This window comes from Fusarium oxysporum, chromosome 10 (assembly GCF_000149955.1).
Source record: "Fusarium oxysporum f. sp. lycopersici 4287 chromosome 10, whole genome shotgun sequence".
Taxonomy (NCBI): domain Eukaryota; kingdom Fungi; phylum Ascomycota; class Sordariomycetes; order Hypocreales; family Nectriaceae; genus Fusarium; species Fusarium oxysporum.
In genome coordinates, this window is record NC_030995.1 from 792,533 (window position 1) to 811,233 (window position 18,701).

At 47.1% G+C, this 18,701-nt stretch overlaps 7 protein-coding genes and 1 non-coding gene across 10 annotated transcripts; 4 read left to right on the forward strand and 4 right to left on the reverse strand.

Annotated features, from left to right (window-relative positions):
• Window positions 1–1,113: 1,113 nt before the first annotated feature.
• FOXG_21272 lies at window positions 1,114–1,229 on the forward strand. The gene has a single exon (XR_001936422.1). It is a non-coding gene; the product is annotated as a 5S ribosomal RNA (ribosomal RNA).
• Window positions 1,230–2,040: 811 nt separating this feature from the next.
• Window positions 2,041–2,966, forward strand: FOXG_21273 (uncharacterized protein). 2 transcript variants are annotated; one of them, XM_018401595.1, is made up of 3 exons: window positions 2,041–2,288; window positions 2,359–2,443; window positions 2,545–2,966. In XM_018401595.1, exons 1-3 carry the CDS (start codon window positions 2,220–2,222, stop codon window positions 2,586–2,588), a joined length of 198 nt encoding a protein of 65 aa, XP_018253238.1. In that variant the 5' UTR covers window positions 2,041–2,219; the 3' UTR covers window positions 2,589–2,966. The 2 variants fall into 2 exon arrangements, with proteins under 2 accessions (XP_018253238.1, XP_018253239.1); XM_018401596.1 differs by having other exon boundaries at window positions 2,359–2,966.
• A 3-nt stretch (window positions 2,967–2,969) lies between these two features.
• FOXG_13853 (uncharacterized protein) lies at window positions 2,970–6,953 on the forward strand. Its single transcript, XM_018393877.1, has 6 exons — window positions 2,970–3,584; window positions 3,636–3,873; window positions 3,919–3,975; window positions 4,027–4,534; window positions 4,624–4,768; window positions 4,820–6,953. The coding sequence occupies exons 1-6, from the start codon at window positions 3,328–3,330 to the stop codon at window positions 6,849–6,851; spliced, it is 3,237 nt and encodes a 1,078-aa protein (XP_018253240.1). The 5' UTR covers window positions 2,970–3,327; the 3' UTR covers window positions 6,852–6,953.
• A 1,164-nt stretch (window positions 6,954–8,117) lies between these two features.
• On the forward strand, window positions 8,118–10,017 carry FOXG_13854 (uncharacterized protein). The gene is made up of 2 exons (XM_018393878.1): window positions 8,118–8,837; window positions 8,892–10,017. Exons 1-2 carry the CDS (start codon window positions 8,490–8,492, stop codon window positions 9,645–9,647), a joined length of 1,104 nt encoding a protein of 367 aa, XP_018253241.1. The 5' UTR covers window positions 8,118–8,489; the 3' UTR covers window positions 9,648–10,017.
• FOXG_13855 (uncharacterized protein) lies at window positions 9,734–11,602 on the reverse strand. The gene has a single exon (XM_018393879.1). The coding sequence runs from the start codon at window positions 11,414–11,416 to the stop codon at window positions 10,349–10,351; it is 1,068 nt and encodes a 355-aa protein (XP_018253242.1). The 5' UTR covers window positions 11,417–11,602; the 3' UTR covers window positions 9,734–10,348.
• Window positions 11,603–11,845: 243 nt separating this feature from the next.
• FOXG_13856 (uncharacterized protein) lies at window positions 11,846–16,070 on the reverse strand. Its single transcript, XM_018393880.1, has 3 exons — window positions 15,424–16,070; window positions 14,860–15,374; window positions 11,846–14,814 (listed from the first exon to the last, which is right to left on the reverse strand). Exons 1-3 carry the CDS (start codon window positions 15,727–15,729, stop codon window positions 12,030–12,032), a joined length of 3,606 nt encoding a protein of 1,201 aa, XP_018253243.1. The 5' UTR covers window positions 15,730–16,070; the 3' UTR covers window positions 11,846–12,029.
• A 105-nt stretch (window positions 16,071–16,175) lies between these two features.
• FOXG_13857 (uncharacterized protein) lies at window positions 16,176–17,111 on the reverse strand (the record flags this gene model as incomplete). 2 transcript variants are annotated; one of them, XM_018393881.1, is made up of 3 exons in its annotated part: window positions 16,857–17,111; window positions 16,639–16,805; window positions 16,176–16,588 (listed from the first exon to the last, which is right to left on the reverse strand). In XM_018393881.1, exons 1-3 carry the CDS (start codon window positions 17,032–17,034, stop codon window positions 16,448–16,450), a joined length of 486 nt encoding a protein of 161 aa, XP_018253244.1. In that variant the 5' UTR covers window positions 17,035–17,111. The 2 variants fall into 2 exon arrangements, with proteins under 2 accessions (XP_018253244.1, XP_018253245.1); XM_018393882.1 differs by having other exon boundaries at window positions 16,543–16,805; window positions 16,857–17,071.
• Window positions 17,112–17,502: 391 nt separating this feature from the next.
• On the reverse strand, window positions 17,503–18,623 carry FOXG_21274 (uncharacterized protein). The gene has a single exon (XM_018401597.1). It carries the CDS (start codon window positions 18,560–18,562, stop codon window positions 17,552–17,554), a length of 1,011 nt encoding a protein of 336 aa, XP_018253246.1. The 5' UTR covers window positions 18,563–18,623; the 3' UTR covers window positions 17,503–17,551.
• Window positions 18,624–18,701: the final 78 nt, after the last annotated feature.

Genomic DNA, 18,701 nt, shown 5'->3' on the forward strand with positions numbered 1-18,701 from the left:
TGGAACTAGTGGCATGATAAAGCTTGAACCACCAAGGGTTATCAACGCTAGTCAGCCGTGTTTTACCAGAGATGTGAAAAGACAGGACTATCTTGGATGTTCATGCACTTCATCAGGAGACATGAGATCCAATGCTCAGTACTGGTTTAAAAAGCTTATTGAATTTAACTTAGTCGGCTTGCTTACTGTAAAAACCCCTCCCAAAGCCATATCGTCATATCCGATGAGACTTGCAACATTCAAAAAAGATATTTATAAGAGAGGTTGTGTTGGCATACGAGAAGCCATACTAACTGGATTTGGATTCAACTTACCACGCTGATTCATAAGATCTCACAGTATTTACGCGTAGGTTTGTTAGTTGTAATTGATCTTAAAAAAAGATAAGTGGAAGTTTCCAAGTACGCGTATACGAAAGCCTCGAGTCACCGCCCGTAGAAGGAGGATACTGGTAATGTTTGCCTATGACGTTTCACAAGCCCAGCATGCTAAGCATTACGAAGAGCTTATATACGCATCAATATGTGTCGTGTTGTGAGCAACGAGTAGCGTTTCGGGGATTGCCTGAATGTGGTTTGTGTAAGTGAGCCAAGCCGGCCAGGCCTTTTGCTCTCATGGCTTAGCCCACACCAGCCATTTTGTACCTTATTTCAGCCAAATTGTCATTTTGAAGACTTTTTGATACTGCATTTGGAGAGTAGCTAAATGATCCTTATCGTATTACCAGAGAACCTGGCCATCGAGTGACCGAAGTGTCTCCGCTGGCATAGACTTACGATGACTGCTCACAAAATTGACTAGGAATAGTCAATAGGCTAATCTTTGCGCCAGCCATTTAAGCAGAGACAGCCAATTTTCTAAATGATGACCAAGATCCGATTTACAAGCAAGCTCAAGAGGTGTATCGAGGTGTTTATGAACTCTGATTGTCAAGACAACACAGCTGTGCTGAGCTCGGTGAGGCTGAAAATTGGCAAGCTCCTGGACGAATGAAACCTGACAACTTCGGTCCGTCTGTTTTCCGTTGATACTACCCTCGAGTACCTATATCTGCCTACCGTGTTTTGTTTAGAGCGTCGCTATAACCTGGAGTATGGCAACGAACTATCACATACGACCATACCTATTAGAGAACTCGGGATCCCGTCCGCTCTCCCATAGATAAGCTGATAAGGGGCGGATTAGTAGTTGGGTCGGTGACGACCAGCGAATCCCCGCTGTTGTATGTTTTTTGGTCACAATCTTTTTGGTGTTTTGGTCAAGCGAGGCTCCAAGTGGGCCGGACCACGTTACTGGGTCATTTACCGATCAGGGAAGGTCGATAGACTTTTCAGTTTCATTAGCAAATCATTAAAGATGTTGCTTTCTGATATCGTAGTCCAAATGGATAGGAAATGTTATAGCATGTGCCATTACTGTCTCGCTTGGTCTCAGCTAAGCGCATGTAAGTGGTATTTCAAGTTCAAAGTTAGTATCCACCTGGCATACAATAGCCAAAGCGCAACAGCGCCGTAAGCAATACAATAAACTATTGAACTCAGTATTGCATCTATTTGCTGGCACATGAGCTTTAGAACACCAATAAGAATGCTGTTATAGCTCATTGAAGCACATGTTCTTGTACTCGGGGCTGCCTCACTTCCCCCAGCATATCATATTAAACTTTCTCATATGTGCTGTGATGTAAGTATTAGATGTCGGCATCAGAATTTGAGCTTTTGATGCTGTTCCTTCGCAAGTTAATAAGTAAGCGTCAGCCAATGAGAAATGATACTTTTCCTCAGAACTCAACTAGAACAGAAAATCATTTATATCAACTTTTCGTCTCTCCATTGTTTTGTCAGTTGACAATTGATGATGAGGTTGTGTCAACGAAAAAAACAGGGTTAGGTGACAAGCTGAGGCGAGGTACAAAAGGTTAGGTGAGGCAAGTATGCGAAAACAAAGTACCTGGATCGGTCAATGCAGCCCAGATCGAGGCCATACAGGCCTCCAAAACTCTGTTCTCCGATTGGGCCCCTTACCAAGGACTGCCACTAAAACGGAAAAGGGCACAGCTTTCAGTCCCGTTATCTGACGGTCTGGCCGCTTGTGTCTTGATTACTTCTTCTTTTCCTCTTTTTCATCTCGAATACGAAACGCTCGACGATCTAATCCCTCAGTTTCAACTTATTGTACAAGTATATTACGACTCTCGCTTCAACTCCAAACCCGACACGATGGCTCGTGGAAACCAGCGCGATCTGGCTCGTGCAAAGAACGAGAAAAAGAAGGTGGAAGACGCCAAGGTTCGTTTCTACTCTGGACCACCTCGCATAATCTGTGCACGCCGACTGACAATTTCTGTTTTGAATATAGAAAAAGGGAAAGGAGAGGACCGGTACTCAGATGCAACACGAGAAAGAGTCTGATGCTGAAAAGATGCGACGAAAGCAGGCAGCTGGTATGTTCAATGGCTGACACCCCTACGATCGATTTCCGAATACAACCACGAACCAACACAACGTTGCTTTTGGGACAGGAGAATGCTGACAAGCCCCACAGCTGATGCTCGTAAGGCTGCTGCAGGCGCCATAGGCAAGAAATAAAAGCTGTGATCGATCCTGTTCGAATACTGCCAGCTTTGGCCCGATGACCATTGTTGAAATACACCGAAAGTCGTAATAAGAGATGGAATCGAGGGCCTGAAGAGAACCCGGAGTGTTCGGAACGAGATAGCTTTTCCAGCAGCGACGACACGAAACGACATTTGGGTAGCACAGGCGAAGCGGTGCAATAATATGGGTTGTCTTTGAAAGGGTTATATTAGCTCTCCGATATTCTTTTTCAATATATTTTTCGATGAGTTTGTCCGTGACGGTTAAACAAGCACCATCAATCTATGTATTCTTGTTCTCCATTCAAGACCATGTTTTGAACTGACATAGTCAATGATGTATCACGAGCATCATCAACAACCTTTCCCATTTATCAAAGTTATGATCATTTATAAAGATAAAACAGTATCATCTTTACAATAGCGAAGCCGATCTCGCCGGTACGCGCAACATCTTCATGGTGCGCCTGAATAAAAGTGCCGGATCGTCGTATCTGAGGCCAATTCTGACAGGTCATTCAAATCACATCAACGTTTGTGTTGGCTCTGCTTTACTCTTCTAACCCTATGTATCCCCTGTTCAAACAGCAATTCTCATTTGTTACCGACAACCAATATTGAAACGGATTAATCAGGTATGCTCCAACTACATTCCCTGCAGCCCGGCGCTTATGAGCGTCTCCTGATATGCTGGGCGCTTAGAGCTGCGCGATATCATACCTAACATCTTTATGAAACCAGAAGAACCCTATACATGCAAAGTTCTTTTCATTTATTTCCACTATGTTGTATGTATAATTATTGTATCATCAACAATGTTTTCTTCTGTGCGACGCATCTTTCGTTCCAAATCTAAATCAGATAAAACTTGCAATGCTAAGGAGAAACCAACTCCTGAGCCATCACCGAAGCCAGTAACTCAAACACGAACAACGTTCTTTTATTCTGGGATACAGACCTTCCATAGCACCGAGATCGATGATATTGAGTGAGTTTGCGATGTCACTATGCCAGGGTGTCTGCTCAATCATTGAACTAGCATCGTCTTCGTCCATGGATTGAAAGGAGATTGTCAAAAGACGTGGACGGATAAGAGTTCGGGGAGTCCGTGGCCGAAGACACTTCTCCCTTTGGAGATTGAGACTGCACGTATTCTTACTTATTCTTATGATTCAACTGTCACCGGTAAAGAAGATGCTCCTTCCCAGAATCGTATCTCCAATCATGCATATAATCTCGTGACTGCTCTCGCATCACATCGACAGAGTGACAACACAGTAAATACCCCCACCCCTGATTTCATTCTCTTCTAACGATACTAGAATGAACGACCTATTATATTTATCTGCCACAGTCTAGGTGGACTTGTTTGTCAGGATGTAAGTCACTCGAGACAATGATCCTGACTGGAGGGCTCATTGAGAAAACAGGCACTTGTCACAGCAAAACAACGCTCTGAACAGCACCTTCAAGATATAGTCAACTTCACTCGTGGCGTCATCTTTCTCGGCACACCACATCATGGATCAAGCCTCGCCAAGATCGGAGAATTGGTCTCGCGCTCCGTTGGATTGATCAAAGAAACCAACAGCGACATAGTCCAAGTTCTTACAAGAGACTCGGAAGTCCTAGCCCGAATTCAGGATAGCTTTCAGGCTCTCCTCATGACGCGCAGCAAAGATGAAGCCAGCATGATAGACATCACATGCTTCTATGAAGAGCTTCCGACCAAGAAATTTGGAGTGATCGTCCCCAAACATTCGGCCATCTTGCCTGGCTATATTTCGATCGGTATACATAAGAATCATGCAGAGATGACCAAATTCTCCAATTCTGAAGAGCCTGGATTTGTGGCCATTTGTGGAGAACTCAAGCGCTGGATGAAGAGGATTCAGCAAACACAGTCCAATCCAAAGAAGCACACTCCTGTCACATATTGTGAGTATTTAACAGACGCTGACCCCAGGAATCCTTGGCCTTTTAAGTCGAGACTGTTGGCAGTACCCGAGTCAATACTGACTTCTCAGGCCTCGTTCCATACACTTTCAACCCAGATTTTGTTGGAAGATCCGAGATACTTGACCTGCTGAAAAGTCAACTGGGAGATCTGGAATCTCAGTCACATGGTAGGGGTCATCGAAGGGCTGCGCTCTATGGTCTTGGCGGAGTCGGGTATGTTCAGTAACATCCATTAGCAAAGTGCCATCCACTGACTCAAAACAGAAAGACACAAATCGCATTGTCATATGCATATTGGATTCAGGAAGTTTCTCAGGACACTTCAGTGTTTTGGGTCCATGCTAGTAGCATTGAAAAATTCTCTGAAGGCTACGCCAGCATTGCGAACGAGTACAAAATTTTGGGACACGAAGACTCAACATTCGATGCTTTGTCTACAGTTAGAGACTGGCTGGAAAGTAAGGAAAGTGGAAAGTGGCTGATGGTCATTGATAACGCAGATGATATGCAACTTTTCTTTCCTCACAACGAACCATCAAAGTTGAAGGCCAATACTGAGAGTGGCATGGGCCAGTTCATACCGCAATGCCCTCATGGCAATGTCCTTATCACAACAAGGAACATGCAGGTGGGCTCACGACTCACAAAGGGAAAGTTTCCCATAGAAGTTGGCAAGATGGATGAAAATGAGGCGACTCAGCTTCTCCGCCAAGGTTTGCAGGAAGGCGATGAATCTGAAAAGGACCTGCTTGAACTCTCATCCCGCCTAGAGTTTCTTCCTCTTGCACTGGTGCAAGCAGCTGCCTTTATCCAGGAGAACTCCATTACAGTCAGTGAATATCTCGAGCTTTTAGATGGAAGCCAAGACGATCTTGTTGAACTTTTGAACGAAGAGTTTGAGACTGTCGGAAGAGACTCAGATACCCCTCGCGCAGTCGCCCAGACGTGGATGCTGTCCTTCCAACAGATAGAGAGACAGTACCTCTTCGCCAGTGAGCTGTTATCACTGATGTGTTTCTTCGATCGACAAAAAATTCCCCTCGATTTTGTTGACTTTTACACTAGAGAAACTCTGCCCGCAGAGTCAAACACCAAATTGCAACTTGTTAAAGCACTTGGGGTACTAAAGGCATTCTGCTTCATTCGGGCAGAGAAAGGTGGCGACCATACTATGCATCGTCTGGTTCAATTAGTTACGCGAACTTGGTTGACTCGAAAAGGAAGATTTGCTGAGTTTACGAGACACGCTTTCTCGGCAGTGTCAGACTTTTACCCCTATGCATCATTCGACGATGCCGAATGGTGGGTGGAAGATATGGCAACTTGCACTGCGTATCTTTCCCACGCAAAGTCTGTCCTCGAGGCTCAGATAATCGAAACAGAGGAAGACAGGCTTACCAGGGCTTCTGTGCTCCATAGGGTTGGATCATTCTTCCGATTTCAAGGCCGATACCGCGAAGCAGAAAGCTTGCAACGCGAAGGGCTCAGCATTCGAAGAGCATTACTCGGCGAAGAGCATATAGAAACTCTTGTCACAACCTCCGACCTTGCAGGCTCACTAGCTGATTTAAGCCGATTCGAGGAATCCGACAAATTACAGAGGGGCCTTATCGAGACCTTGAAACGCCTTTATGGTGATGACCATGAGCAAACACTCGATGCCATGGCTAATTTGGCCGTACACTTGGCTCAGCAGGATAAAAGAGAAGAAGCAAAGGCCCTGCAGATCCAGGTTGTTGAGTCAAAGAAGCGAATACTTGGAGAAGAACACATTAGTACTATCGAAGCGATGGATAATTTGGCAGTCAGTCTTGGAGATGAGGAGGGGGCAGAAATGCAAAGACGAGTCGTAGAAGTAAAGATTAAGGTCTTTGGTGAAGAGAACCCCTCGACCCTCCACAGCAAGGCGAACCTGGCTATGATGCTCTTTAACATGGGTGGTACTGATCTCTCGGAGGCAGAGGAATTGCAGCTAGAAGTCTTCGAGACCAGAAAAAGGGTTCTTGGCAAGGAGAATCCTGATACTCTCAAGATTATGAGCGATCTTGGAAGCACTTGGTTGTTGATCGGCCAATGCACCATTGATACCAGACACTTGTACCCTGATGTAGACATACTTGGCGATGCAAAGAACTTACTGGAGGAATGTGTTGGACTTCGGGAAAAGTTGTTCGGAGCAGATCATGCTGATACAGTTGAGACCCGCCAGGTGTTGGATGAGTGTCTAGATGCGATCGAGGCCGCGGAACTGATTGAAGCAGAAGCAAAGGCAGGGGAACACAGTGACCAGACATAGCGATTCTCCAGATTAAGGCGTTCAAAATAAGAGTCATGATACCTCTGTTCTGTGTCATAGCGGGAAATAAACTAATATATATTGAGAGATGTACCATCACACAGGCGCAATGAATGTTACTTGCACAAATCATAGTCTTTGACAGAAGCGCAAGCATCTAACTACTTCATTTTTCATCAAAAGAGGAAAGTCCACCAACCCTTTCGAGAATTCGTGGAGCTGGAGAACTATACAATGAACCTATAATTTCTAATTCACTGATATATATTGTTCAGTAGTCGGCCGGTATGCACATGCTTGTATGTTTGTATGCTTGTATGCTTGTAGAGCAGTTCAAGCCTAGAGGTTAACAGAGTTTAATTGTCTTATATTGGGGGGGATAGTAAGTGACACCCTCAGACAGGATCTCCAGGGCAATCACCGTTTGAGCACACAAGGTCAAATTGAATTCGAGAGATCATCAAGCTTATTTGATTGAGGGTTTGATCTGTCCCATCATACTCACTGGCCCCCAACATCTACTGATCCATAATTACTGTCATCCAACTGCTTAACTCTCACATTTAGAGAGAACTTCAACAGTTTGAGAGCATATACTTCACGAAATGTCTCTGATACAATACCATGCCACAACAGTGCCATAAACAACCAATCCCAAACAAACCCATCATTCCAATCCCATCTTACACCAGCAATACCCGCTTAGCTCACCAAAGTCCCCAATTAGCAACGGAACTTGACAATCCCGTCCTAACGAAATAGCTTCACCACCGGGATCAAGCTGCCGAGTATAACCAAGTCTAAGCCCTATCTACTGTAGCCCGATGACATTTCAGTGCCTGGCACTAAAGCTGGGGATTCATGTAGCCGTGGGGCGGAGTACATTTTGTGAGCACGGTTGTATTTGGCGTTCAAGCCACACGACAGATGAGCCGAGCCAAAGTTTATGAAACAGTTTCGTTGATGTAACATTCTGCATTTCGTTTCTTTATGTTTCCTTGGCGTTTTATGCTTGTTAGAAACTTTACTGTCGAGAAATTACCTGTCTTTAGGATTTCTCTTTCATCACTGCGTTAAATGCTATATCTTTAACCATAACATTAATAAATTAATTCAATATCTCAATGATGCAATAAGCTCAAGGTAACATCGTCTCCGCGCTACCGCAATTCTCCGACCCTACTCCAAAGATAGCTCTGGCCGTGTTAGCCGTTCAACTAGCTAGCTCGTCCTTTTAACTGCAACATCTCGGCAAGGCCTAGATCCAGAGCTGAAGAGTAAGACCTAGCATAGCATAGCATCAAAGACACAGCGGGATTCGGCACACAAGTTTAATCTCATCACATTCGTCCTGTGAGATTCATGTCGTCATGATAGCTCCAAGACCCCTCCTCAAAGGCAACCTTGCCGTGAACTCAATTCTCGCCGCTGAGCCATCCTCCAGCCTCTTCCAAGTGCCGTCTCTCTTCTATTACAGCTATATATCCCTCGAGCAACTTCCCTCAACAGATTCTTTCTCTTCAGTTCATACCACATTCACAGTCGTGTCCCATATTGTAGTATAAAACATCACATTCTCTGTTTGTCTATCTATCATAGCCAACACTCCCTTTCGTTCACATCGCAACAACTGAAACCATGCGTTTCTCAACACTCTTTGCCTCTGTAGGCCTTGTCGGCTCTGCAATTGCTGGCATCGTCCCCCGATCTTACAGGGTTCCTGCTGCGAACGGATTCCCCAACCCCGATGCTTCACAGGAGAAGCAGATCGCTATCCAGGCTGGTGGAAAGCTCCCTGGTGCTCCTCTTCCTACCACTCTTGGTGATGGTTCTACCACAGCTTTCCAGCTGATTGCCTTCAACGAGCTTTTTGAGACTGCTTACTTTTGCTCTCTTCTCTACAATGTTACCAACAAGATTGAGGGATACAAGGTTGAGGGCGACAAGTTTCATGAGGCCACCCATGTTCTCAAGACTGTCCTTGCTGTCAGTACTTACCCATAATCATAAGAATATGAGTCAACTGACCATTTGCAATAGCAAGAAGAGCAGCACGCCATCGGCGCCCTGGCCACTCTCAAGTCAGCCGGCAGATTTGCCCCTTCACCTTGCAAATACCAATTTCCCGTCGACAATCTCAAGGACGCCATCCTTCTCGCTGAGACCTTCACTGCAGTTGTTCTAGGTGCTCTCCAAGATGCCAACGTTGTCTTCGCAAGCGAGGGTCTTCCCGAGGTCGTCCGCCTGATCTCAGCCGTCATCGGTCAAGAGGGTGAGCAGAACGGTTTCTACCGCATCTACCTCGGCCAAGTCCCCTCTGAGTCACCTTTCCTGACCACTGTCCCTGCTGCTTTCGCCTGGTCTGCTCTCCAGGGATTTGTTGTTCCTGGTTCTTGCACTGAGGACATCAAGAAGATCAACCTTCCCATCTTCCCTGCTCTCCAGGTCAACGGTGGTGCCATTGCTGTTATTGACGCTGAGGACCAGAGCCTCTCTTTCAGCGCTACTCTTGAGGAGTCTCACAAGGGCGAGGATCTCTACATTACTTACACCACTGGCCAACAGCTTCCTTACAGTGTCAAGGCCGAGAACGTCAAGTGGAATGGCAAGACTGTCAAGCTTGAGGCTGAGTTCCCCTACCATAAGCTGGTCGCTCAGGGCTTCACCCACGCTGCTCTGACCACTTCCAACAACATCGCCACTCCTGATGACGTTCCCAACTTCACTCTTGCTGCTCCCGGTCTCATCCAAGTCAAGAACCCTCTCGATGGAGGCAAGGGAAGCCACTCTGATTAAAAAAAAAGCGGGATGTTGGCAATGCCACTTGGCAGTTCTGGTACCTAATAGATCAATGGAATTGGTGCTTTGGTGTTACAATATTTACAGAGTTTATGCATTTTTCTCGGGCCTAATGATAATTAAAAATTAAATAAATGGTTGGTTATGTTAGACTGCAAAAGTTCCAAGCCGATGTGCTGTGAGATATCCCGTCCCTCCATCTCGGATAATCGGGATGTGTGGATGACGCTTCTAATTTCCGTGTATGCCAATGATATTGAGCTGAGACAACTGAGCTTGACGCCATTTTCAACTCTAGAGATCCTGAACCTCGCAAGTTCAGCCTCATTTGAGAGATCTCAACACAGGAAAATCGAGCTTGAGAAGCTCGCAGCTGTGGCTGATAATTTCGCCTCTAGTACTCAACTGTTCAGGAGCTCCAATCAAACGGCAGCTTCTTTTCACGTGTAATCGTATAAGCATAATGACGGTCACCATCATCACCTCATCAAACGCGGGGATGAGACATCTCTCCACATGTTTCTCTGAGCAAAAGCTCCTCTCACAAGCCACTGATAGCAAGACATCAAGGTCACCCTCACGGAACGAAACTTCAGGACCATCAATACCCAAAAGGTAACCTTGAATCATAAAATCGCTTTGCATTAGACCCGAGCCGGACTTGCACTCAATTCTGTTAACCAACCTCTCTGAACCCCTCAAACTGCTTGTCTCTCAACTCCCATTTCTTCGTCTGACTCATCGGGGAGGTTGTCGTTCATACGAATGAGCAGCTCCTTGAGTTTCCGCCGGTTCTTTCTCCACGTAAACAAATCTTCTTCCTGCTGATCTCGTATCGAGGGCGTGACCTGGTTCCCGTGTTCATCCTTGAGATAATCTGGTACATCCTCTGCTGTGTTCGGCAAACTCCGCTCACCAAGATTATTATTAAACCCATCACCGCAGTGCCACGATAGAGGCACTAGATGCGCCTCCTCGATGTGCTCTTTAAACCCCGCGTCCGTCTCAAACTCGGATGGTTTCTCCAACATCCCACACTCTCCCCACAGGCAGTTGACATCATCACCGTGGATGATATAAACGTGCCGTCGGAGAGTTTCGAGGTTATGTAGTTCAGCCTTGCAGTCTCTCCACTCACACAGAAACGGGAAGATTGGTGCATCCACTTGATAGTAGATGGTCTCTGGAGGAGGAGAAGGTTGCTTTGGTGGTCGGCCTCTTCGTTTTGGAAAGCCATTGGGGTGAGGCCGCGGCTTAGTAGCAGCTTGTCGGGCCTGTCGAGCTCCAGCTGCTGTTTGTAGACCCTTTGATTTATTCGTTGAACCTTTAGGTCTCCCTCTTCCTCGCGCTGGTGTTGTAGACGTTGCATCGCTGGAAACTCCCGTCTGTGTACCACCTGGACTCGACGTTTTCAGAGCGTTGACTGCTTTGAATAACGACTTTGGTCTTCCCCGTGGAGTAAGATCTGACGTGACCGGCGCATCAAAGCCATCTTCCTCACCGATGCTGACTCCTCTGTAGGCTTCGAGATGCGCTGGTGACCGCGTGAGAACGACAGCGAGACTTGACCTACCACTTGGGGTCAAGGAACCTGGATGTTGCTTAACCGGGCTTTGGCTGTGACTTCTTGTTGGTGCATCTCTGGCTAGAGGGTCCTCTGACTCTAGACTGTCTGAGACGGAACCAAAGCGAGTGATATGTGATGGTAAGAGGGTGTGGTGGGTCTTTTTGCTTTGGTTCCCAGGGTTTATGCTGTTGAAGCTCATGCTGTACAGCTTAACACGCTTTGACGCGGCGTGGCGCGATTAGTTTAGCGTGTATAATGCGGGTTGTGTAACTTATTTGAGAAGGAAAAGACTTTATGAGATAAAGTGATGAACGAAAGCTCTTAATGTGTAAAACATGCCACTTTTGGAATTAGATAAAAGTGTTATTGCTGTCGAGAGGTGCTGAAGGCAGGAAGCTAAGATTTGCCAAGAGATCCCTGGCGGGAGGCCGATTTCATTCACTCACGTGCTCTAGCACTACGAAGAAGAGATGTCAGTTATTAACAACGAGGAATATACTAGAAAGTCAACAATTTTTTCAATCAAATGTATGTTTTAGCAACACTGCTGCTCATTCTAATACGGTAGTTTCCTATGCTGGGGGTTGGGGGCTGGGGGCGGATCATTGTTTGCTTACGCGTTTGATGTTATACATATCACAGATTAGATATTGGTAATTACCAGGGGTTCAATTCATTTTAATAACTGCTATTCGTATTTATACAAGACAATCATAATCAGCAAAACTCCGATCGTGCCATCATCAATCTCATCCGTTTACCAATCGCCTTTCCAACCATCGCCTCTTGAAAACAAAGGAAATTTTGATGCATTAAACCTCAGTCTCGACATCAGGCTTTCGGCCATCCAGGGCTCCAAGCTTAGCCACCTTTCGGACTGCAAACTTGGCTTCATCCTTGGCAAACTGCACGTTGCGCATGGGTCGCCATTGCATAAGACCTCGGTGTTTGCGATGCATATCGCGACTATCGGATCGGTATGACTTGATCTTCTTGATGGGGTTCTTGCTGTTGGAGCTAGCCTGGGAACTGTTGGTAGCGCTCGTCGCGTTGGTGCCTGTTGTATCGACGGAAGGACGTCCGTCCTCAGAAGGGTCTGTAGGCTCAGTGTCGGCATCTTGAATACCAAGATCAGGATCGGAGTCGTCCTCATCAAAGTCATCGTATTCTTCACTGGACTCGCTGTTGCTCTTCTTGCGCATCAATGCAGAAGGATCTTCACCAAAGGCACCGCTCCAATCGGTGCCGTCCTTGGCAAGCCACTTCTGCTTCTGCTTCTCGTCGGCTTGGGCGAGGACGTCACGGCCGTGAGTGAGAGACTCTTCGTGAAGTTTCTGGATCACATGAGGAACCTCAGTCTCGACATCCTGCTTACGTACACCCTCTGCGTAGCAAGCTTCCCAAGCCTCGATTGTTTCACGGTCGTTGTTTGTACTGGCGAACTTGATGTGATCGGAATCTGTTCCAGCAGAAAATCGAGCTCGGAAGCGGACTCGCCCGACCTGCTCCATCTCAATATCGGGAACAGACTTGTAATTTTCTTCGGTAATGTAGTTCTGGGAAAGTCGCACGCTGTGGTTGCACTTCCAAACAGGGATGTCAAAGTCAGTCTCTTCACCATCAACAAGCTCCAGGAGCCACAGAACGGCGTAGGCATCGGGGTTTCGCTTTCCACTTGGGTAGAATTCCATGAAGATGGGTGAGCTGTAGCGATGTCGAACGGGTAGGCGAACACGTTGATTACCGTCGGCACCGCTGATGTTGAAGGACATGCCATCGGCCTCACGAGTGGATGAGCTCTTTCCAACGCTAGCAGACGAGCCTCCAGTACGGAAGCGAATCTTGGCGTGGTTCGAAGGAGCATAGCCAGTGGTAGTGATGGAGTCAGACACGAACTCGAAGGTACCAATATCCCAGCCTAACTGAGGAGGGGGAAGTCGGAGCTCAACGGAGCGGAACAGCAGGGAGATACGGATGCGGCCAAAACCGATGCCTCCGTCAAGAGGGTACCACCTGGTAGACTCACTGCTGGTTTGAAGGATATCAGTGATCTTGAGAGGAACAACACCAATGAGAGGGTCATGCTGGCGGTTGCGGGAGTCACGGACTGCGACGGTAACGATAGCAGAACGCCAATCTCGAATGAACTTTTCGGTTCCAGCGTTGAAGATGGGTTGAGAGGAAACAACCTTTGTTCGGGTCTTGTAAACAAGATCGTCGTTGAGAAGGATGGTGCAGTAAGAGCTGGGGAGAGACTTGGCCTGCTCTTCCTTGACTTCACCGGCTTCAGGACGAGCTGGCTCATACTCTCTACCCTTTCGCTTTCCATTAGAACCCTTGATGTTTTCCAATTCTAGGCCAACAATCTGGTGGACAACGATGCTGAGAATACCAGAAGGCCACAATGGGTCGGGAGGGGTGTGAATGACTGCATCTTCCTCCTTGGTGTCGATCGTACCCTTGTTCTCTTGAAGCTCAGGCTTGTCTGCGAGAGCCTTGGGAAGGTTGAGATCTCGGCCATCAGTTCGAAGAGCCTTTCGGAATTGTGTCTTGCCAAAGAAGCCGACTTCCCAGTGAAGTTCTCCGGGCATTTCGCTGTCTGCCTTGACACCTCGAAGCTTGGAAACCTGAGGGAACATTTTACCAGGGTGCTGGATAAGCTTCTGAATGCTGAGCTCGACCTTGCCAACGACATCATCAGCAGAAGATCGATCACTGTCCCAAAGCTCAACCGAAAGCTGCTCGTCAGCCTTGAGAAGATCAGCAGTAACCAGAAGGCCAGCGCTCTCCTCAAAAACGGGGTTAAGATCGTCCTGGATAACACGAGTACAGAATTGGGGCTTGGAGAACTTGCTCCAGCTGATGGTGATGTAAGGATCAGAACCACCACCCTTGCTTCCACGCTGGTCCTGCTTGCTGAGACCAGTAGCCTTGTGGATGCGAACGAACATGACACCAAGAGCCAATGTCTCCTTCTTGATGTCGTCACCCTGGAGCATCTTGCTAAGATCTAGAGACAGACTCTTGGGGGCCACATACATCGAAGCGGCAGCACCAATGGCCCAGTTGACAAAGTTGGAGATGAGAGGCAGGTTAAGAATATTGACACCCTTCTCGATCATAGGGGTACATCCAGCCTGGACCTTAGGAATGCCCATAAGCGTGAAAGTGAGAGTTTTGAGGAAAGGAGGGTCAGGGGTCAATTGGAGTCGAATTCGAGCGGTCGCAACAAGGCCTTGAAGTTCGACCCAAATGGGCAAAGGAACACCAAATAGGCCCTTGACTCCGAGGTAGAAAACAAGCTGCATACCCATGTTGCGCGCTTTGGATGCGATATCCGCGCCGGAGGGCTTCGCATGATAGGCGATAGCAACCTCGAGGTTGTAGAACGAGCCAGCTTGCTCATTAGCCGCGAGTTCTTCAGGGTCGGTGGTCTTCTCGTTCTGTCGATGCTGCTCGTCCTTGATGTCTTGGACGTGGGAGTCGGGAAGAGCACGCATGTTGAGAATGCGGATAGGATTGTTGCCCTGGGAAATATCTGCAACGCGAACGTTCTCAATAACACCAGGAACCGAGGCCGCCATAACATCTTCGAGACTACTAAAGTTAGTACCAATCATGCCATTGGGAATTTTTACTTACGTATCAGCAATACCAGCAAACATCTCAGGGTTGATCAGCCCCCACATGATTCCGAGCATGGTGTTCATCCATTCAACCGACTCAGGAATCAAGTTTGCGGTGGCAGTCTCACCACGCTCTTGCTCGCTAGACCATTCTAGATCTCTACCCTGACGAATCAGGTCTTTTGTCCAGAGGAAAACACCAGAAGCTACGCAGAAACCCAAGGGAATAAGACCAAGAAGGCGACCGCCAAACATCTTTCCAATAAAAACGATTGCGGCGAAAATACCGATACACAAAACATTGCTGCGCTGCTCGAGAATCTCGAACATAGGTTCGTAGCTGACTGAAGGAGTCTTGTAGAACACTACTGATGTCTTCTCGCTTCGAATGGGGACATCTGATGTCGCACCCTCTTGGACGGGGTCAGGAGGTGCTGTGACATCTTGGGCGTAACGGTACTCTTCACCAGACTGTTTTGACGAGGTTGCGATGGTGGCAGGCTTCCCTAGGTTCTCGTTGGGAATTGATAGCTGAAACTGTCAGTCCTTGCTTCTTCCTTAATAAAATACTGGTGCCTACCTGGGGGTTTTCAACGGCCTCCTTGTAATCAATGTCGGTATCTCGAATGCCAACATCCTTTCCTGTCACAGGATCACGTACGGTACGGATGTCCTTTTGTTTTCTAAGAGCTTCAGCTCTATCATTTTTATGATCCTTTGTCTCGCCATGGATCTTGTTCTGCTTAAGTTGCTCGTCAATCTCAGCATCACGGGCCTTCTTGTTCTGATCCAACTGGTCCATGAACTGGCGAACATTAGGCACACGGTTCTGGGCGCTGTAATGCTGCCCAGCCGCAGGGATCTGCTGCTGCTCAAACTGCGACATGATGGCGAACCTCAAGGCAGACAGAGAATTAAGCTGGTGGTTGAGCTCCCCAAGTCGGGTATAATGATGAAGAGAGAAAGAGGAGGAGAAGAAGAGAACAGGGAGAGAAGTGAAATACTGATATGACACCAGAATTGATTAGCGTCACACAAATAACACTACTTGGCCCATTGCGATTGATTCATCGCTTTGGGATGGTTGCTTGAAACGCAATCAACCAAGGAAAGCAATCAAGTGCAAGGCATGATTGAGGTCGATGACGTCGATTATCTGTAAGTACGTAGCTCACATACAGGGAGCTTTGGCCCCGGGACGATCAGTTTTAGCGGGCAAAAAGAGCCGCGTCAAGGCAAGTTACAGGGGAGAGCTCCCTGCACTCGTGGCTGGGTGTTTAATTCCAGAGCGCCACTAACCGCCATGAATGACGTTGATGGTCTTATCAGCAGTATCTTCATAAAAGACGATGATGTCTGTCTATTCAGTGATAATTGAAAGATAATTATAGGCACAATATCGTGATAACTCATCAGATCATCTTGTTTCATGCATGCCAAGACTGCTGATCGCTGATCAAGATACAAGAGTTCAGCCAGACAGGGAATTCTCAAGCATCAACATCCATGGCATGATCATCCCCAACCCCACCACCAAAAGCTTGCGTAAATGGCTTGGCCAAGCTTGGGACACCAATGCCAACTCCAACTGACAGCTTCTCTGATTAAGAACTAGAAGCAGGGGCTTCGCCTGCCTTTGGATCAATCTCTTTACCCGATAAATCAACTGCTGGTTCAGCGTTATGTAAGCCATCGAGCTTCATGTATTGAAGTGAGTCGAGATCGATATTGTTGAACTGCCGCACCTGCAAACTTTCAGTAAGACCTTTCTACGATAGTGGTTCATATCACCCACACTGATGCCATAGCGAGGAGCCTCAGGCCATACCCTCGCAAAATCGATACCGATGCTGGCACCGCATTTGGGGCAGAACATGTGATCGCGAGCCTTTGTGTTGAATTGATATCGTGAGACACGCTTGTCTGAGTCGTTGTGCCAGGTCACTTTCTCATACGCTGGGTCTAATTATTCGGGTCAGCATTGTCCGAATATAAACCTTCAGTCATTCATACAAACAAGAAGGTAACCTCCTCGACGGCAAATGGAACAATTGCAGTTTATGACCTCATGCTTGGGCAGAGGAGGAGAGAGTGCTACTGAGAGGCCGATATAGCCACAGTGACAGCCTGCCTCGTAGGTGGCCTCAGGTCCGCCAGCATTGGCGAGCTTTTCGAGATACTTAGCAAACATGTTGCAGTCGTTTTTATCGTGCGTAAAGTTGAAAAATACCAAAGAAGAGATCGTAGGCGAGGCTCTCGGTATTTAAGAACGAATTGGCCATAAGCAATTGACAATTCGGATGAATTTCGCGTTTCAGCGCGTGCCTCGAAGTGGTATAACTAACCCAGACCTCTAATTGCCTATTTTGGACTCCGACAATCCAGTAGTTCCATCGACTGGGGACGAACGATCCTACCGTCAATGTCGGAATTCCGTGTCTACATTAACACTGACCGCTCTGCAAGTCTGTGTATACAACGAAGCTCTGTATTGTATGTTTGGTTAATAAGACATTGTAATTCAATCTCGAAACTGGTGCCAATCTAGAGTAATATTAGCACCTAAGAAATAGATCACAGCGATTACCAAGGCTACCCTAAAACTCCATATTCACCCATGGGCATAGTAGTTTTGAGGTACCGTTAGGAATGGTACATTTTGGGATATGACAATGAGGAGTTCTTGATTCTTTAATTGTCATTGTTAACTATTTTCCCTTGGCTAACTTTGGCCCCTGCTCGATAATACTGATCAATAAACTAGGAAGACCTCTTGCGGACTCCTCCTCTTTCTTCAACATCTCCTCACTTACTTTCAGATAATGGTCCTTGAAAGCACTCCATAACTCCGTATCAAATCCATCCGCAGATCCAGGTCGAGGGTAATACGGATCATTGCGCCAAAAACACTCAGCAGCTGTTGCAGCACCAGTTTCATCCATTGTAATAGGATCGCAGCAATCAAAGTCTATAATCCACATGGAATGAGGCCCAAAGATGGTTGTATCAAATGGGCTGTTTGGGTGTGAGTGTGAAGTTGGGCGTGATCGAGCAAGAACGAATTCGACGTCGTTGGCGTCAATTCGAGCGACCCAGTGAAGAAACGCGAGGCCTTCCGCAATGACTTTTGCGTAGCTGTGTACATTGAGACCAAGCTCTATCATTCGGTCAAGGTGAAGTGGGAAGTTTCTTAGACTGAAGAAAGTGCTGCGGTTTGTGTCTCCCCAATCCTTCTTCCTGCGGCCAAGATACGGGCGGATGAGGCAGTGCTCGTTCTTTTTGTCGTTGATTATAGCATCTTGGTCACTCCCTCCTCTTGCAAATTTGGAGACCAGTAGCTTTCTAACGTCTTCTGAGGGCGGCTGAACCTTTTCGCTGAGCAATGCGTTACAAGGTTTTGAGCCTGGTGGGAGTCGGGGGAGAACCAGGGACCAGGCCTCGTCTTCTTTGTTAAGAAATCCACGACAAAGAGGTATTCGGAAGTTTCGTGCATGTTGTGGATTCAGCTGAAGAGATTGAACAACAAGTTGATGTATGAAGTGTTCATTTGTAATGGATCTGTGCGGATCGCCATCTTCTCTTTTGATGCAGGAGGGGGTGCTGTTGTCTTTTGACGAGTCTGCGTCAGCCCAGACACTTCCACAACAGCCAGTGCCAATACGTAAGAGCTTTCTTGGAGATGATTGAGTAGTGAGATCGTGGCTAACTCCTGTTGCCATGTCTGAGCCGGTGTGAGTGCTGCCTTATGAAAAGAGACCTTGAGATTATGTGATCGAGGAGGTTGCAACTTGAAGATGAATGAGGGTGGCGGGAAGTATGAGTCTATGCTTGCGTAAGTCATAGAGTTTAGCTTCACCA